General features: G+C 46.4%; 1 protein-coding gene across 1 annotated transcript in view; it reads left to right on the forward strand.

Moving 5' to 3' along the window:
* VIPR1 (vasoactive intestinal peptide receptor 1) overlaps positions 1–14,313 on the forward strand; it is a 110,530-nt gene that overhangs the window by 29,334 nt on the left and 66,883 nt on the right. Inside the window, exon 2 of the mRNA XM_033165998.1 lies at positions 6,391–6,487. Within this exon, the coding sequence (XP_033021889.1) occupies positions 6,391–6,487 (97 nt within the window). The remainder of the gene's footprint in view (positions 1–6,390; positions 6,488–14,313) is intronic.

The following is a 14,313-nucleotide window of genomic DNA, read 5'->3' on the forward strand; positions in this document are numbered from 1 at the left end:
TTGGCCACCTTGAGAAGAGAGTGCTGGACTAAATGGACCATTGGCCTGATCCAGAGGCAGTGCAACTCATATACAACACTTTGGCAACAAATATTCACGAGAAATAGTTTTACATCATTTATCAAATTTGTGAGAAAGAGACAATTACTTGCAAAGTGCCACAAAAACTTTCGAACTACCCAAAATAAAGTGAACTTACAATGTGTGATTTAACTAGGTTCTTGCAAATTATTGACTCAGTTTTTCATTTTCTTTGGTTTTTTAAAAAATAAGTTCAAGAAGAAAGTAAGTTCAGCATTGTTCCCGGTAGCCGTAGGGTGCTGATAAATCAATGTATAAAGTTGTAAAGAAGACAGGGTGCCGGTTTTGCCCTAGCAGTCCATGTAGTTAAAAGGCTGCTGTTTCACCCCGGTGGGGCCGATTCGTTGGGGTAGGCAGATAGCACACTCCCTATTTTCTGGGCTTCTTCAGTAGTCTAGTCTCGGAAGTATTGATGCGTCTACTAGTGTTAAATATCATTGAAGATACAATTTCTTTGCTTTAAGGTTCTTAAGAAGTGTGCATGTAGAAGTGTGCATGCACACGAAAGCTCATACCAATAACAAACCTAGTTGGTTTCTAAGGTGCTACTGGAAGGAATTTTTTTATTTTATTTTTTTGTTTTGGATAGAAGAGGTTTCCAGATCTATTCTAACTAGTCTGGAGAAGGACAAGGCAGCTGTGCTTGCTCCTTTGTTCTCTTAGAGCAGTGTTTTTCAACCACTGTTCCGCGGCACACTAGTGTGCCGCGAGATGTTGCCTGGTGTGCCGTGGGAAAAATTGTGTTTATTTGATTCCTATTCAAGAGAATTACTTTATATATAGTCAATATAGGCACAGAGTTAAATTTTTTAACATTTTCTAATGGTGGTGTGCCTCGTGATTTTTTTCATAAAACAAGTGTGCCCTTACCCAAAAAAGGTTGAAAAACACTGTCTTAGAGAGTTAAAAGTCCGAGAAAGAAGTGTGAGGAGGAGGAGGAAGAAGAAGAAGTTGTAAATGAGATGCAAACCATTATTTATACTTTTCAGATATATACATTTCACCGGTTTTGACATTTTAAAGCTTGACTTCCTTCCTCCGCTTTCTGCAGTTCCTTACATTTATTTTTTAATATCTTCTACATATCCAAATTAACTTATTTATTTATCTCATACACACACACACAAACACATATGCGCACACACACACACACACATGCACATACACACACACACACACTCCTATATAGCTGCAGGTTATTACAATAATCCTGCCAGTGTTCTTATCTCCTTACAATTCATCAGTAAATATTCAATAAACCATTTCCATTCTTTTGTAAAAAGTCTGTTATCTCAATTTCTTATTCTTCCGGTAAATTTCGCCATTTCTGCATATTCCATCGGTTTTTGTATCCATTCTTCCTCTGCTGGGACTTGTGCTTCTTTCCATTTTGGGGCATGTAACATCCTTGCCGCTGTAGTTGCATACATAAGTAAATTTCTGTATGATTTACATAGGTAGTTATATCCCTATAGCAACCTAAGGTGTATTGGTCTAAACCAGGCTTCCTCAAACTCCAGATGTTTTGAGACTACAATTCCCATCATCCCTGACCACTGGTCCTGCTAGCTAGGGATCATGGGAGTTGTAGGCCAAAAACATCTGGAGGGCCAAGGTTGAGGAAGCCTGGTCTAAACAACACACACACAGAGAGAGAGAGAGAGAGAGAGAGAGAGAGAGAGAGAGAGAGAAGTCAGCATAGAGATAAAGGTATGTAGATAGTCTGGGAATCAGGTGGTTCCTCAATCTCAACTCCATGATAGCCCCTCTTTTGCAAGCTGAGTTGCACCCAAGCCTCCAACAGATTGGCATTCTGGTTCTTCTGACTGCAGTGTTTTTCTTATCATTCAACATGAGAGCCAGTGTGGTGTGAGAGCCAGTGTGGTATAGTGGTTAAGAGCGGTAGTCCGCTGGCTTCAGATGGCATCATTCCAGCCCCCGCCCTCCCCCCAAAAACACTCATTTTCTCCAGACTATATTTCTACACCTAGAAATTGAACGAGATGCCTTGTCACCCTGGAAGCCCTCTCTAAGTAGCGCTAACAGGAACCAGCAAGTTTACTCCCACAGCTTCCTCTGCAGATCAAGATCTCCTATTGAGCTTCCTCTTGTGGCATGGTCTTCCTCTTCTGGCAAGCTAGAGTCTTGTGATATTATGTCTCTGTAAAACACGAATCTTTTTATAAGGTGATGGGGGTGAGACCCTTACAAATAATTACAGAAACAAAAGCCACAGCAAAATGCTTATAGTCAGGATACCACTGTTTCTTCCCAACACTTATCATTCCAGAGGGCCAGTGTGGTGTAGTGGTTAAGAGCGGTAGACTCATAATCTGGGGGACCGTGTTCGCGTCTCCGCTCCTCCACATGCAGCTGCTGGGTGACCTTGGGCGCTAGTCACACTTCTCTGAAGTCTCTCAGCCTCACTCACCTCACAGAGTTTTTGTTGTGGGGGAGGAAGGGAAAGGAGAATGTTAGCCGCTTTGAGACTCCTTCGGGTAGTGATAAAGCGGGATATCAAATCCATACTCTTCTTCTTCTACATGCATGTCCACTGATTAAGAAGAGGTCTAAACAGCCACTGTGAGCGGTAGGCACACAGGCTTGCAATGACCTTCACAGCAGAAGGCCAGGGGGAGCAGGGCAAACCCAACCTTTGTATGTGATAGTGTGTCTCCTTTATATACCCCAATCCAGCTCTAGACACATTTCCAAAAGTATTTTTTTTATTTTAAGTTGTGCCAGAATGTAGGTAGCAATGTGTGTTTCAATGTGCCCTGCATTGTTTTCAACGGCATTCAGAGTTAGATGCATTTTCCAAGGTGCAAAAACCAATCTGTGTCTGGAATTCCTGATCTCGCCAGTGCGGACACTCACAAAAACCTTGCTGACCCGCGTGGATCTCCTTATCTGGTTTGGAGCAACAGGTCTCTTGTATCAGATCAAGAGTCTATTTTTCCCTTTTCTCCTAGCACCAAGAATATTGCTAGCAGTCTCCTCCAAGAAATGTCACTTGAGCACAGGAATAACGCTCAGCGACGCTTGCTTCTCAATCATTTCAGCAAATCCGGTTTGGTTTTTCCATTGTGATTGAGCATTGCACAGGTATTTCATTTATGTAAATCATTCCGAAAGCAAATCAAATGCCTGCATCGGCTTAAACACTTCTTCCCTGAAGACATGATGTAAAAAAATAGCAGTGCCAGTCTGTTAAAATCTTTGAGATTCTGTTTGATGTGGGAAGTCCTAACCTTCCATATGAGGGAGCTTCTCGATCTTTCATTCATTAAAATGTATTTACTGCCTTTTGAGCTCTCAAGGCAGTTTGAAGAGTGATATACTTAAAATGATAAGATCAAAGCTGAAGGAAAGTGAAAGGAGATGGGGGGATAATATGACCTGAAACACGCTACAGCATCAGTGATGCACATAGTGTTTTGTAGAATAACATCAGTGCTTTCTTTCTGGGGTTATTAAACGTACACAGAGCATGGACACCTCATTATTTTTTCTTTAAGAAAAGCACTGGTTAAAAGTGTGGCACTTACTGTAAGAACTGTAGGGTGAGTATAGACCCTCTTTATCTAGAAGAAATTTTGCACCCCTAATAATTTTGCTCCTAGGCAACCACCCCCGTGCGCCCCCCCCGGCATGCTACACCACTGCTTATGGGGCTTATCCACATTTAAGTTTCCTCTGATCTTTCCAGGGAAAGGATTCCTGCCCTATAGAGGGTTGGATTGGATGACCCTTGGGTTCCCTTCCAACTCTATGATTCTGTGATTCTAGGTCTGTACTTTTCGGCTCCATGTCTGAACACCCTTTCTTTCTTTGCTTCAGAGCTTTCCTCGCGATAACATGCTCTCCCCCCCCCCGCCAGGTTCAATTCCTTTCTTTAAAAAACTTTATTGCAAAACAATTTACAGTACATATAACACCACAGACAAACAAAGACAATATCATAGAATCCTAGAGTTGGAAGAGACCACAAGGGCCATCCAGTCCAACCCCCTGCCAAGCAGGAAACACCATCAAAGCATTCCTGACAGATGGCTGTCAAGCCTCCGCTTAAAGACCTCCAAAGAAGGAGACTCCACCACACTCCTTGGCAGCAAATCCCACTGTCGAACAGCTCTTACTGTCAGGAAGTTCTTCCTAATGTTTAGGTGGAATCTTCTTTCTTGTAGTTTGAATCCATTGCTCTGTGTCCGCTTCTCTGGAGCAGCAGAAAACAACCTTTCTCCCTCCTCTATATGACATCCTTTGATATATTTGAACATGGCTATCATATCACCCCTTAACCTTCTCTTCTCCAGGCTAAACATACCCAGCTCCCTAAGCCGTTCCTCATAAGGCATCATTTCCAGGCCTTTGACCATTTTGGTTGCCCTCCTCTGGACACGTTCCAGCTTGTCAGTATCCTTCTTGAACTGTGGTGCCCATTGTCATTTAGTTGTCACAATGACAACTAAACCTTAACAACACATCATCTAACATCACACACACTTTGGACTTCCGATTCACCTCATTGTGCTTTCTACATATTCTTAGGTAAAGGTAAAGTGACCCCTGACCATTAGGTCCACTCACGAATGACTCTAGAGTTGCGACGCTCATCTCGTTTTATTGGCCGAAGGAGCTGGCGTACAGCTTCCGGGTCATGTGGCCAGCATGACTAAGCCGCTTCTGGCAAACCAGAGCAGCGCATGGAAATGCTGTTTACCTTCCCGCCGGAGCGGTACCTATTTATCTACTTGCACTTTGACGTGCTTTCAAACTGCTAGGTTGGCAGGAGCTGGGACCAAATAACGGTAGCTCACCCCGTTGTGGGGATTCGAACCGCCGACCCTCTGATCAGCAAGCCCTAGGCTCAGTGGTTTAGAATATGTAACAGATAGAACAGGAAATACATATTCTTAACCTTTACGCATCTCCTGTTATACCTGTTACATATCCAGAAAATTTTCTACATTTATAGTTTTCCTTAATATTCAAGATTCAATCGAGACCTGTCAGGAGATTTGCATTTTCACAATATTGTTTTAGATCTTCTTTAAATGTTATCCATTCTTTACACACTTTCTGGTTTGAGTTTCCTCTTATTCCCCCAGTCATTTTTGCTAGTTCCAAGTATTCTATCATCTTCACCTGCCAGTCAAGCTTTGTAGGAATTGAGCCACATTTCCAGTTTTTTGCTACTAAAATTCTAGCCACCGTATTTGCATACATAAAGATGGTTCTAAAGGGTTTTTTTTTATTATTTCAGTGGAGATAATGCCTAACAAAAAGGTGGGTGAGGAAATTAAAGGGAAAGATCAAAGATTTTTCTTATGTGCCACCACTGCGGCTAGAATCCTGTTGGCACAGAATTGGAAATTGAAAGATTTACCAACAGTAGAAGATTGGAGAATGAAATTATTGGAATATTCGGAATTAGCGAGGTTGACTGCTAGGATAAGAAACCAGAGAGACCAACAGGTTCAAGCTGACTGGAGTAAATTTTTGAGATATTTAGAAGTCTGTAATTCTGTAAATCACTAACAGGTGTAAAGAAGTACTTGCAACTTATTAGAAAGAATGATCATAGATAATGGTATTGTGATGTGGTAAAGAGAATGTGGGATTTAAGGGAAAGCGGATGAATGATGGAATTTAAGAAAACCAAAGTAGAGAAGGAGGGAAGTCGGAAAACTCAGCGGAGTTTAGACATTAATGTAAAGATTATATCTGACAAATGTGTGTTAAGCTTTGTTTATTAGTTGAAAATAAAAATATATTTGCAAAAAAAAAAATGCCCAACAAAAAGGCTTCAGGGTTGTTTTTTTGGAAGGAGAATTTAAAGATCTTTTTGAGTTCATTGTATATCATAACATGCTCTTTAAAGCTCATTCGGAGCAAACGTCCGCTGAAAACCCAAATTCACATTTGCTCCGATTGAGTGCTTAAAAAGTGGGGGGTTGCGGGGAAAGCTATGGTGTGGGGAACCCCAAGACACAGAGCTTTTAAGTGCAGGCCTGTGCCTGGAAAGAGTGGGGCAAAAGTTAACTGGATGTGTGAACATGTGAACATAGCAGTTCCTGTGTCTAGGCCAAGTTGCTGGGTCAGTTAAGGTCAGCTCCAGTACGGTGTGTCCTTTTTATATGATCCTTCTGTTTTAACACAGGACTTTTATTGTGACAGTTTTATTTTTCTGACGGTAGCTGCCCTGAGAATTTTTTAATGGAAGGACAGCTCATTTTAAACAAACAGACTCAATCCGTGGATTGGGGTTAAAAAAAAAATCTCTTTTTCTCTTTGGCCTCCCTGCAGGTGTCCAGCATGTCTTCCGAATGTTCCATCATGCTGCTCATTGAATCCGAGCGGGACAAATGTTTTGAGCGCTCAGACTTTGATAACCAAACTTTAGGTAAGAATTGGGGTTTTAGAATTTTAAACAACCCTTCTGCTTTCTGTGCCTCCTCTCCGGCTCAGTCTGGTTTGTTTATTTATTGATTTAATCTGGTTTGTTTATTTATTGATTTAATGTTACATTTTTATCCCAACTTTTTCTCCAAGGAGTTTGTAAGTGGCATAAACAGATCTCCCCCACCACCACCACCACCCACCTTCCTCATTTTTTCCCCTCCGACAGCCCTGTGTGGTTCCTTTTGGAAGGAGGTCGCTGGAGGCTTAGTGTGGTGTTTTGTAACCATTTGGGTTTATTTGCAAATACGCCGGCAGAAGCGCAGCTTAAGCAGACACCCAAAGCCCATGTCAGACCTTTAGAGAGAGAGGCAGAACTCTGAAAAATTGCTAGTCGAAAACTCAGGTTTTCTGAGTCTTAAAGGTAAAGGTACCCCTGACCATTAGGTCCAGTCACAGATGACTCTGGAGTTGTGGCGCTCATCTCGCTCTATAGGCCGAGGGAGCCAGTGTTTGTCCGCAGACAGCTTCCGGGTCATGTGGCCAGCATGACTAAGCCGCTTCTGGCGAACCAGAGCAGCACCCAGAAACGCCGTTTACCTTCCCGCCGGAGCGGTACCTATTTATCTACTTGCACTTTGATGTGCTTTTGAACTGCTAGGTGGGCAGGAGCTGGGAACGAACAATGGGAGCTCACCCGGTCGTGGGGATTCCAACCACGGACCTTCTGAAAGGTCCACAAGCCCTAGGCTCAGTGGTTTAGACCACAGCATCTTAGTCTCACTCAAACAGCAATCTGTTGTCTGCTTTCAGAAGACTTAAAGAGGAGGTCTAGCAGTTAGTTTCCATGGAAACTCATCACCTATAGCTTCACTAACAAAAGGATGCATCTGACCAAAGGCTAGGCAGTAGTTTGACCAATTTTAAGCAATTCTTCTGGTCTATTAACTCTCTCCTGCCCAAACCTGCAATAGCATTACAGTGGTACCTCAGGTTAAGTACTTAATTCGTTCCGGAGGTCCGTTCTTAACCTGAAACTGTTCTTAACCTGAAGCACCACTTTAGCTAATGGGGTCTCCCACTGCGCCGCCAGAGCACAATTTCTGTTTTTATCCTGAAGCAAAGTTATTAACCTGAAGTGTTATTTCTGGGTTAGCGGAGTCTGTAACCTGAAGCGTATGTAACCTGAAGCGTATGTAGCCCGAGGTACCACTGTATTAGGCTAAAAAGCCAGACCAAGAACAGGAAAACTGCAAAAACACCTAGTTCCAACTGAGGTGGTCAGTTGATGTCACACACAAATCCTCCACAATATAGAAAACAAGCATGTCAGAAAGAAATTATTGTATTCTCTCTGCCAGGCTTGTCTACTCTGCATACAGGGGATTTTTTTTTTATGAAGGCATTTGGTCATGTGAGCCACCCACCACTGCAGTCTGAAGCTGCCCATCCCAGATACAGCTTTGCCACCTCACTGAGAACTAGCCCCTTGAGGGGCTTTAATGTCCCTCTGGCTAAAAATGGCTGCCGCGGCCCCAGCACCAGTGTCATGGGATTCAGTCGGTTTTGAAATCCAGGATGGAGGTTCAGGAGAGGGTGGGCCCAGGTGTGAGCTCCGCAGACAGAGGGGACTTTTCAGGTCCAATTGTTGAGGCAGGTGTGTTTAACTTGCCTTCCCCCATGCTTCCCTTCCGAGTCGCCGAACGAGTTCTTTCTGTTTAAAGGAGGCTTAAGGAATGGGGCAGGTTTGAACGGCGTAAACAAACATCTCTGTGGGTTGGCATCAGCAGACAGGAAGCGTTCGCCCTTTCTTTTAGTGCAGAGATTCTTTTCACTTGCAGGGGGAAAGCAGATAACCTTTCTGGATTTAGCAGCCTGAAAGGCCAGCCTTAGGAATATATCTTTCCAAAACACTCTCCAGATCTGGTCTTCCCTTGTGTCGTGTCTGGAGAGAGTTGGGAAGGGGGAATTGGGAACGAGCAATTCTCCCTCCAACTATAAAAAAGTTCATACCCAGGAATCTCCTTGAAGCTGGCTGTTGGTCCACCTAGCCCAGACGTCTCCAACCTTGGATCCCCAGGTGTTGGACTACATCTCCCATCACCCACAGCCATCTTAGCCCAGTGGTCCAGGATGATGGGAGTTGTAGTCCAACACCTGGAGACCCAAGGGTTGAGGAACGCTGTTGCGGCCTAGTGTTATCTCCTCTGACTTATAGTGGTTCATCAAGATCTCATGCGAAGGGATCCAAACGAGGTCATTCAGCGTTCAAAGCAAATGCTCAACTTTGGGGGTGGGTGGACTAGTCTGTTTCCATCTCATGTCAGCTGCTGTGATTTCTGCAGATTAAACACACATACACACACACAAAGGCACAAATACATCTTACACAGTTCCCCAAGAAAATGTGCATTTCTCTCTCTCTCTCTCTCTCTATATATATATATAATTGCAAAAACGAGAGGTGTGTGTGCAATCTTTTCTGCATATGTCAGTCAAATTGGAACCGCAAATTGGGTCAGTTGTCTTTAAAAATCCGCTCTGTGTAGACAGTACCTACCTAGTAGAACAACAGTCTGACTTCGTATAAGGAAGTTTCCTTTGTTCCTATTTAAAACAGCCCCTTTGCTTGGAAGTCATGAGGGCTGGAATATTATGCTGTTTTTAGAAGAGCAGCTACAGGTCAGTGGTAGAGCATCAGAACACATCATGTACCACGCACACAACCAGGGCCGTCTTAAAGGGATCGGCCACCATGGCGCGACGATTCCTCGGCGCCCCCGGTGGGCCGCCTCTCCACCCACCTCCCTCCTGCGCTGGCCGCCCCTCGGGAGGGGGGGTGGTCGAGCAGGAGATGAGGGGCGTGGCGCTGCAAGCCGGCCGCCCTCCGGAGCCCCAGCTGGAGCGCTGGGAAGGGCGCGCAAAGCCCCGCACCGCTCCAGCGCCACGCCCCTCATCCCCCGAAGGGTGGCCAGCGCGGGAGGGAGGTGGGCGAGTGGGGGATGAGGGTGTGGCGCTGGAGTGGTGCGGGGCTTTGCGCGCCCTTCCCAGTGCTCCAGCTGGGGCTGCGGAGGGCAGCCAGCTTGCAGCTCACCCACCGGCGCGAGCGCCCGCCCGCCCGCCCGCCCATGGGGGCGGGGGCGGGTTGGGGAGGGGGCGCCTGGTATGCCGGCGGGCTCGCGGGGGTGCCCCTAGGGGGCCTGGCACCCTGGTGCACCGCGCCACCCAGCCCCTATGACGAGACGGCCCTGCACACAACCCTCTTGTACTTCTGCCGTCCCCTCACAGAGTCATAGAAGCGTAGAGTTGGTAGGGATCTAGTCCAACCCCCTGTGATGCTGGATTCTCAGATAAAGAATCCCTGACAAGATGCCCAGCCAATCTCTGCTAAAAGCGTCCGAGGAAGGAGAGTCCACCACCACCCTAGGGAGTCCCATCCACCGCCGAACAGCTCTGACTGTCAGAAAGATCTTCCCAATGTTGAGTCGGAATCTCCTTCCTTGTAACTCGAATCCGTTGCCTTGAGTCCTGCCCTCCCTCAGCCTTCTGCAGAGCCCCATGTGGCCTGCTATCCAGGCCATCTCCGGTCAGCTCCAACATGCCTGTCCTTTGCAGGTACAATGCCCCTTGGCAGCGAGCACACAAAATCCTTGCAGTCCCAAATCTAATAGAACAGCTTTATAGGCAGATATGTGTATTAACTGCTGCAGCCGCTTGCATCCTGTTGTCAGGTGGGAATATCGGTTATTGTTTAAAAAGCAATTCGTTGCCTTTGGCTAATGAAATGAAGGGTGTCTTTTTTTAAAAAAAAAAAAAAAAAGAAGAAGAAGAAGAAGGAAAGAGTCAAACATAATCAGTACAAACTGAAAAGAACATTGGATTTGGAAGCCATTTTATCACTTGCATTGATTAAAGGTGATTAATCTGTTTGGACATGTTTGATTAGGCGGCTGACTAGTCATTGCTCAAGGCCAGACCTCCCCAATGCCTCATCCATCATTCCTTTACCTCTGGACGCTAAATATACAAGCTGTTTCCTTCTATGAAGCAGGAAGAGTTGGCTGCGATGGATGGCTTGCAGAAACCAGTTTATTGCTAAGGGCGAAGACAGACGAAAATGTTTAGGCACGGCAGTTTGGTGGTGTTGTCACTGCCCTCCAAGAAAACTCGTTGCCTGTGCCTCACAGTGAGTGCTAGTTGCAGAATCTGTGCTCCTTCAAATGTTCTCGGATTCCAACTCTCATTGACCCGTCAGCACAGCCAAAAATCTGGAAATGTAGTTCATCAGGACGTGGAAAGCTGCAGAGTCTGCTCCCCATGCTGAAAAGGAAGCCGGCTCCTGGGGTTGCGTGTCGAGGTCCCCAAACCACCCCTCAAGTAAAACACACTTCACACCAGATATAAGTTTAAGGTTTTTGGCATTAATTTGGCCACAACTTTATTGAATACAAAATAAGTGAGTGGTTGCTTAGGCATTGGTTCAGACTATCTGTCCCTCTGGGGACAGAACTGACATCCACCCGCCTGTGGAGTCAGTATAGGGGAAAACGCTTTGGGGAGAGAATGTGCGTCCGTTCTCCCCAAATGCTCCCAGGGGCTCTTGTGTGGGCCCTGTCCCCCGACCGGGGGAAACGGACAAGCATGGTGAGCCCCTGGATTCCTTTAACGGAATTCCCCTTGCAGCAGCAGCCTTGAAGGGGCAACCACAGCCAACCTGCCCATTCGCAGCATAAGAGGGGCAACCACAGCCAACTCTGCCCCTCCTAAACCAATTTATAACCAATGCCTAACCGCCAACCTTACAAGTTGTGACTAATTGCTACGCAGTAGGCGAAAACCAAATGGCACCAGCCAATCAGCCAAATGGAAAAAATTCCTACCAGGCCCCTGCTCCAACGCAGACGACCCCATGACAGGCATAGCAAGGTCAACGCAGAGGCCTAATAACAGGGCGGGAGGGCGGGCGATCCGATGCACGAAGCCAGGAGGGCTCCGACGCTGAGTGCAGGGTCATTTATAGGCTCTGGACTGTCCATCAACAAGTTGCAACATAGGAATCTCCCCAACGACAGCCAGAGCCCAATCACAGTAGTGGCCATCCATACAAACCCGACCAGCAGCAGAGGGGTGACTTGCTAGCCCCCACCGCAACACGTGCTCTCCATGAAGGAGAACACGCTTTTTCAGCTGCCGTTTTAAAATTTGCTGTATTAGAGAAAACGGTTTGTTTTTTTTTAAAAAAAAAGCATTTCTGAAAGAATATGGTAGTGTTGGCATGTGTGGGCATCCTCTGTCCTCAGATACTGACTGCAGCGGAGAAGGCCAACATGGTATTTTCAAAGCATTATAAGAACTACGGTTCCCATCAGCCCTATTTAGCAGGTCATGCATGTTGGGAGTTGTAGTCCAGTGGTAAATAGTGTAATGGTTAGAGTGTTGGACTGTGAACTGGGAGGCCAGGGGCAGCAGAAAACAAGCTTGCTCCATCTTCCATGTGACTGCCCTTCGGATATTTGAAGACAGCTATGGGTGGCACTGTGGGTTAAACCACAGAGCCTAGGGCTTGCTGATCAGAAGGTCAGCGGTTCGAATCCCCACGGCGGGGTGAGCTCCTGTTGCTCGGTCCCAGCTCCTGCCCACCTAGCAGTTTGAAAGCACGTCAAAGTGCAAGTAGATAAATAGGTACCGCTCCGGTGGAAAGGTAAACGGCGTTTCCGTGCGCTGCTCTGGTTCACCAGAAGCGGCTTATTCATGCTGGCCACATGACTCGGAAGCTGTACGCCGATGCCCTCGGCCAATAAAGCGAGATGAGCACCGCAACCCCAGAGTCGGACATGACTGGACCTGATGGTCAGGGGTCCCTTTACCTTTACCTTTACCCTATCTCCCTCTCAGTCTTCTCTTTTCCAGGTTAAGCATTCCCAACTCCTTCAACCATTCCACAAAAGGCTTGGTTTCGAGACCTTGGTTGCCCTCCTCTGCACACCGTTCCAGCTTGTCAATACCCCTTCTTGAACTGTGGTGACCAGAACTGGACACAGTACTCCAAATACTGGCAGAAGAGAGCAGTATTGTTACTTCCTGCTATACTCCTGTTGATGCAGCCTAGAATAGCGTTATTGGGGGGGGGCGCATATCATAGCCAGATAAACAATATGGCAGCTACTCATCCACATGGGTGTAATCTGATTATCTCATTTTAGCTAATCAATTTCCTTCCTAATCACTCATTCTGTTAATACACACACACATCGAAACATGCTTTTTCAATCTGTTCTGGCTCATTTGCTGGGCTGCTGGCTGCTCAGGCAAAGCGTTCCCCAGCTCTGCATCTTTCCACAAGCACAAAACCACCCAGCATGGCACAGAGAAGCAAAGTGGAGGAGAGAGCGGATCAGATAGCGACTGGGGTCTCGGGCAACCTGGTCCGGTTCTTTGAAAGCCTCAGTGGCCCTGATTGCTTTAACAAATTGGATGAAGAAAAACCTCTAGGGGTGAATATTAGACCAATCAAGGCGATCAGTGCAGCTCAGGAGAAGTGAAAGGAATTGGGGGCGTGAGGTGGGGTGAGTCGCAAAGGGAGCACAGTTTCGTTTTCCTAATGGGGTCCACTGCCGTAGCTTCTCAGCACTGCTCCTACAGTAGTGAGGCGGTAGAAATGGCTGGTTCTGAAGGCTTGGGATTTTGTCATTAAAACATTAAGGGGATGGAGAGCTGCCAAGGATGTTTTATGACAGTGTTGCGGAATAGAGTTGTCAAGCAGGGACATTGCCAGTGTTCAAGGGCACGAGCCGTCAGGAAGGATCCAACAGATTCCCACTCACCACTGAATCATAGAATCATAGAACTGTAGAGCTGGAAAGGATCCCCAAGGGTCCTCTAGTCCAACCCCCTGCAATGCAGGGATCTTTTTCCCAATGTGGACCTTGAACCCAGGCCCCTGTCAAGTATCCCGTTTCCCCCGGGGTTCTCCCTTATTTCAAGCAGTTTCCCACTGCTCTCCCTTATTTTTTATTTTCCTTAAATTTCCTGTTTTTAATGGAAGCAGCTCCTCCCCTGCTGGCCAGGGACTGGGTGGGAAAACCTTGCCTACTTGGAGAGAAAAGCCTCAGCCCTCAAAGCAAGTGGGAGCCGTTTCCCGTGCTTACAGGGGGGTGTATTCCTCCCTCTGCATCAGCCCCTATCCGCTGCCGCCAAGCCCCTCAGACGGCCAATAGGGTTAGTTGGCGGGCGGAGCCTGGCTGCCTTTGAGCAGCTGCTGCTTCCTGTCCTGTTTTGATGGGATCAGACAAGAAGATGATGGGGCTCTATCGTGCAGAGCACATGGCTGCCCTCCTCTTTGCTCCGCTCCGAGCCCGAGCCCGCTTGGAGTTTACATTGCTGCTCCGCCCACTTTTGCTTCTGGCTCCGCCCACCACTGACATGTGACTGTCCCCGGGATAGGTGAGACTGCTGATCCCTTATTTTCAAATCCGAAACTTGACAGCTATGACTGAGCCATCCTCCTGCAAATATCAATAAATGGCCATTGCTTTATTCCAAGATGCGTACTCGGTGGTTTTCTTCCTTGGTCTTGTTACCTCGTGTATTCGATAAACAGTTGCCAATTATTATAAAAAGAGAAAGGATTAGATTTTCCTTGGGCTGCTCTGAGCTGACATGTTAGCTTTCCAACTAATGCTACTCTCCAGCCTTGAGCATGCCATGATTCAGTATTCAAACCTTCTGCTGATTTCTGGCATCTGACTATCTCTAACAGTGCAAGAAGGCTAAAAGATCTTTATCAGTCATCTTTTGGTTAGGATAATCCCAAATCACCAATAATGCAAG

The sequence above is a fragment of the Lacerta agilis genome, chromosome 12 (assembly GCF_009819535.1).
Source record: "Lacerta agilis isolate rLacAgi1 chromosome 12, rLacAgi1.pri, whole genome shotgun sequence".
NCBI classification, from domain to species: Eukaryota; Metazoa; Chordata; class Lepidosauria; order Squamata; family Lacertidae; genus Lacerta; species Lacerta agilis.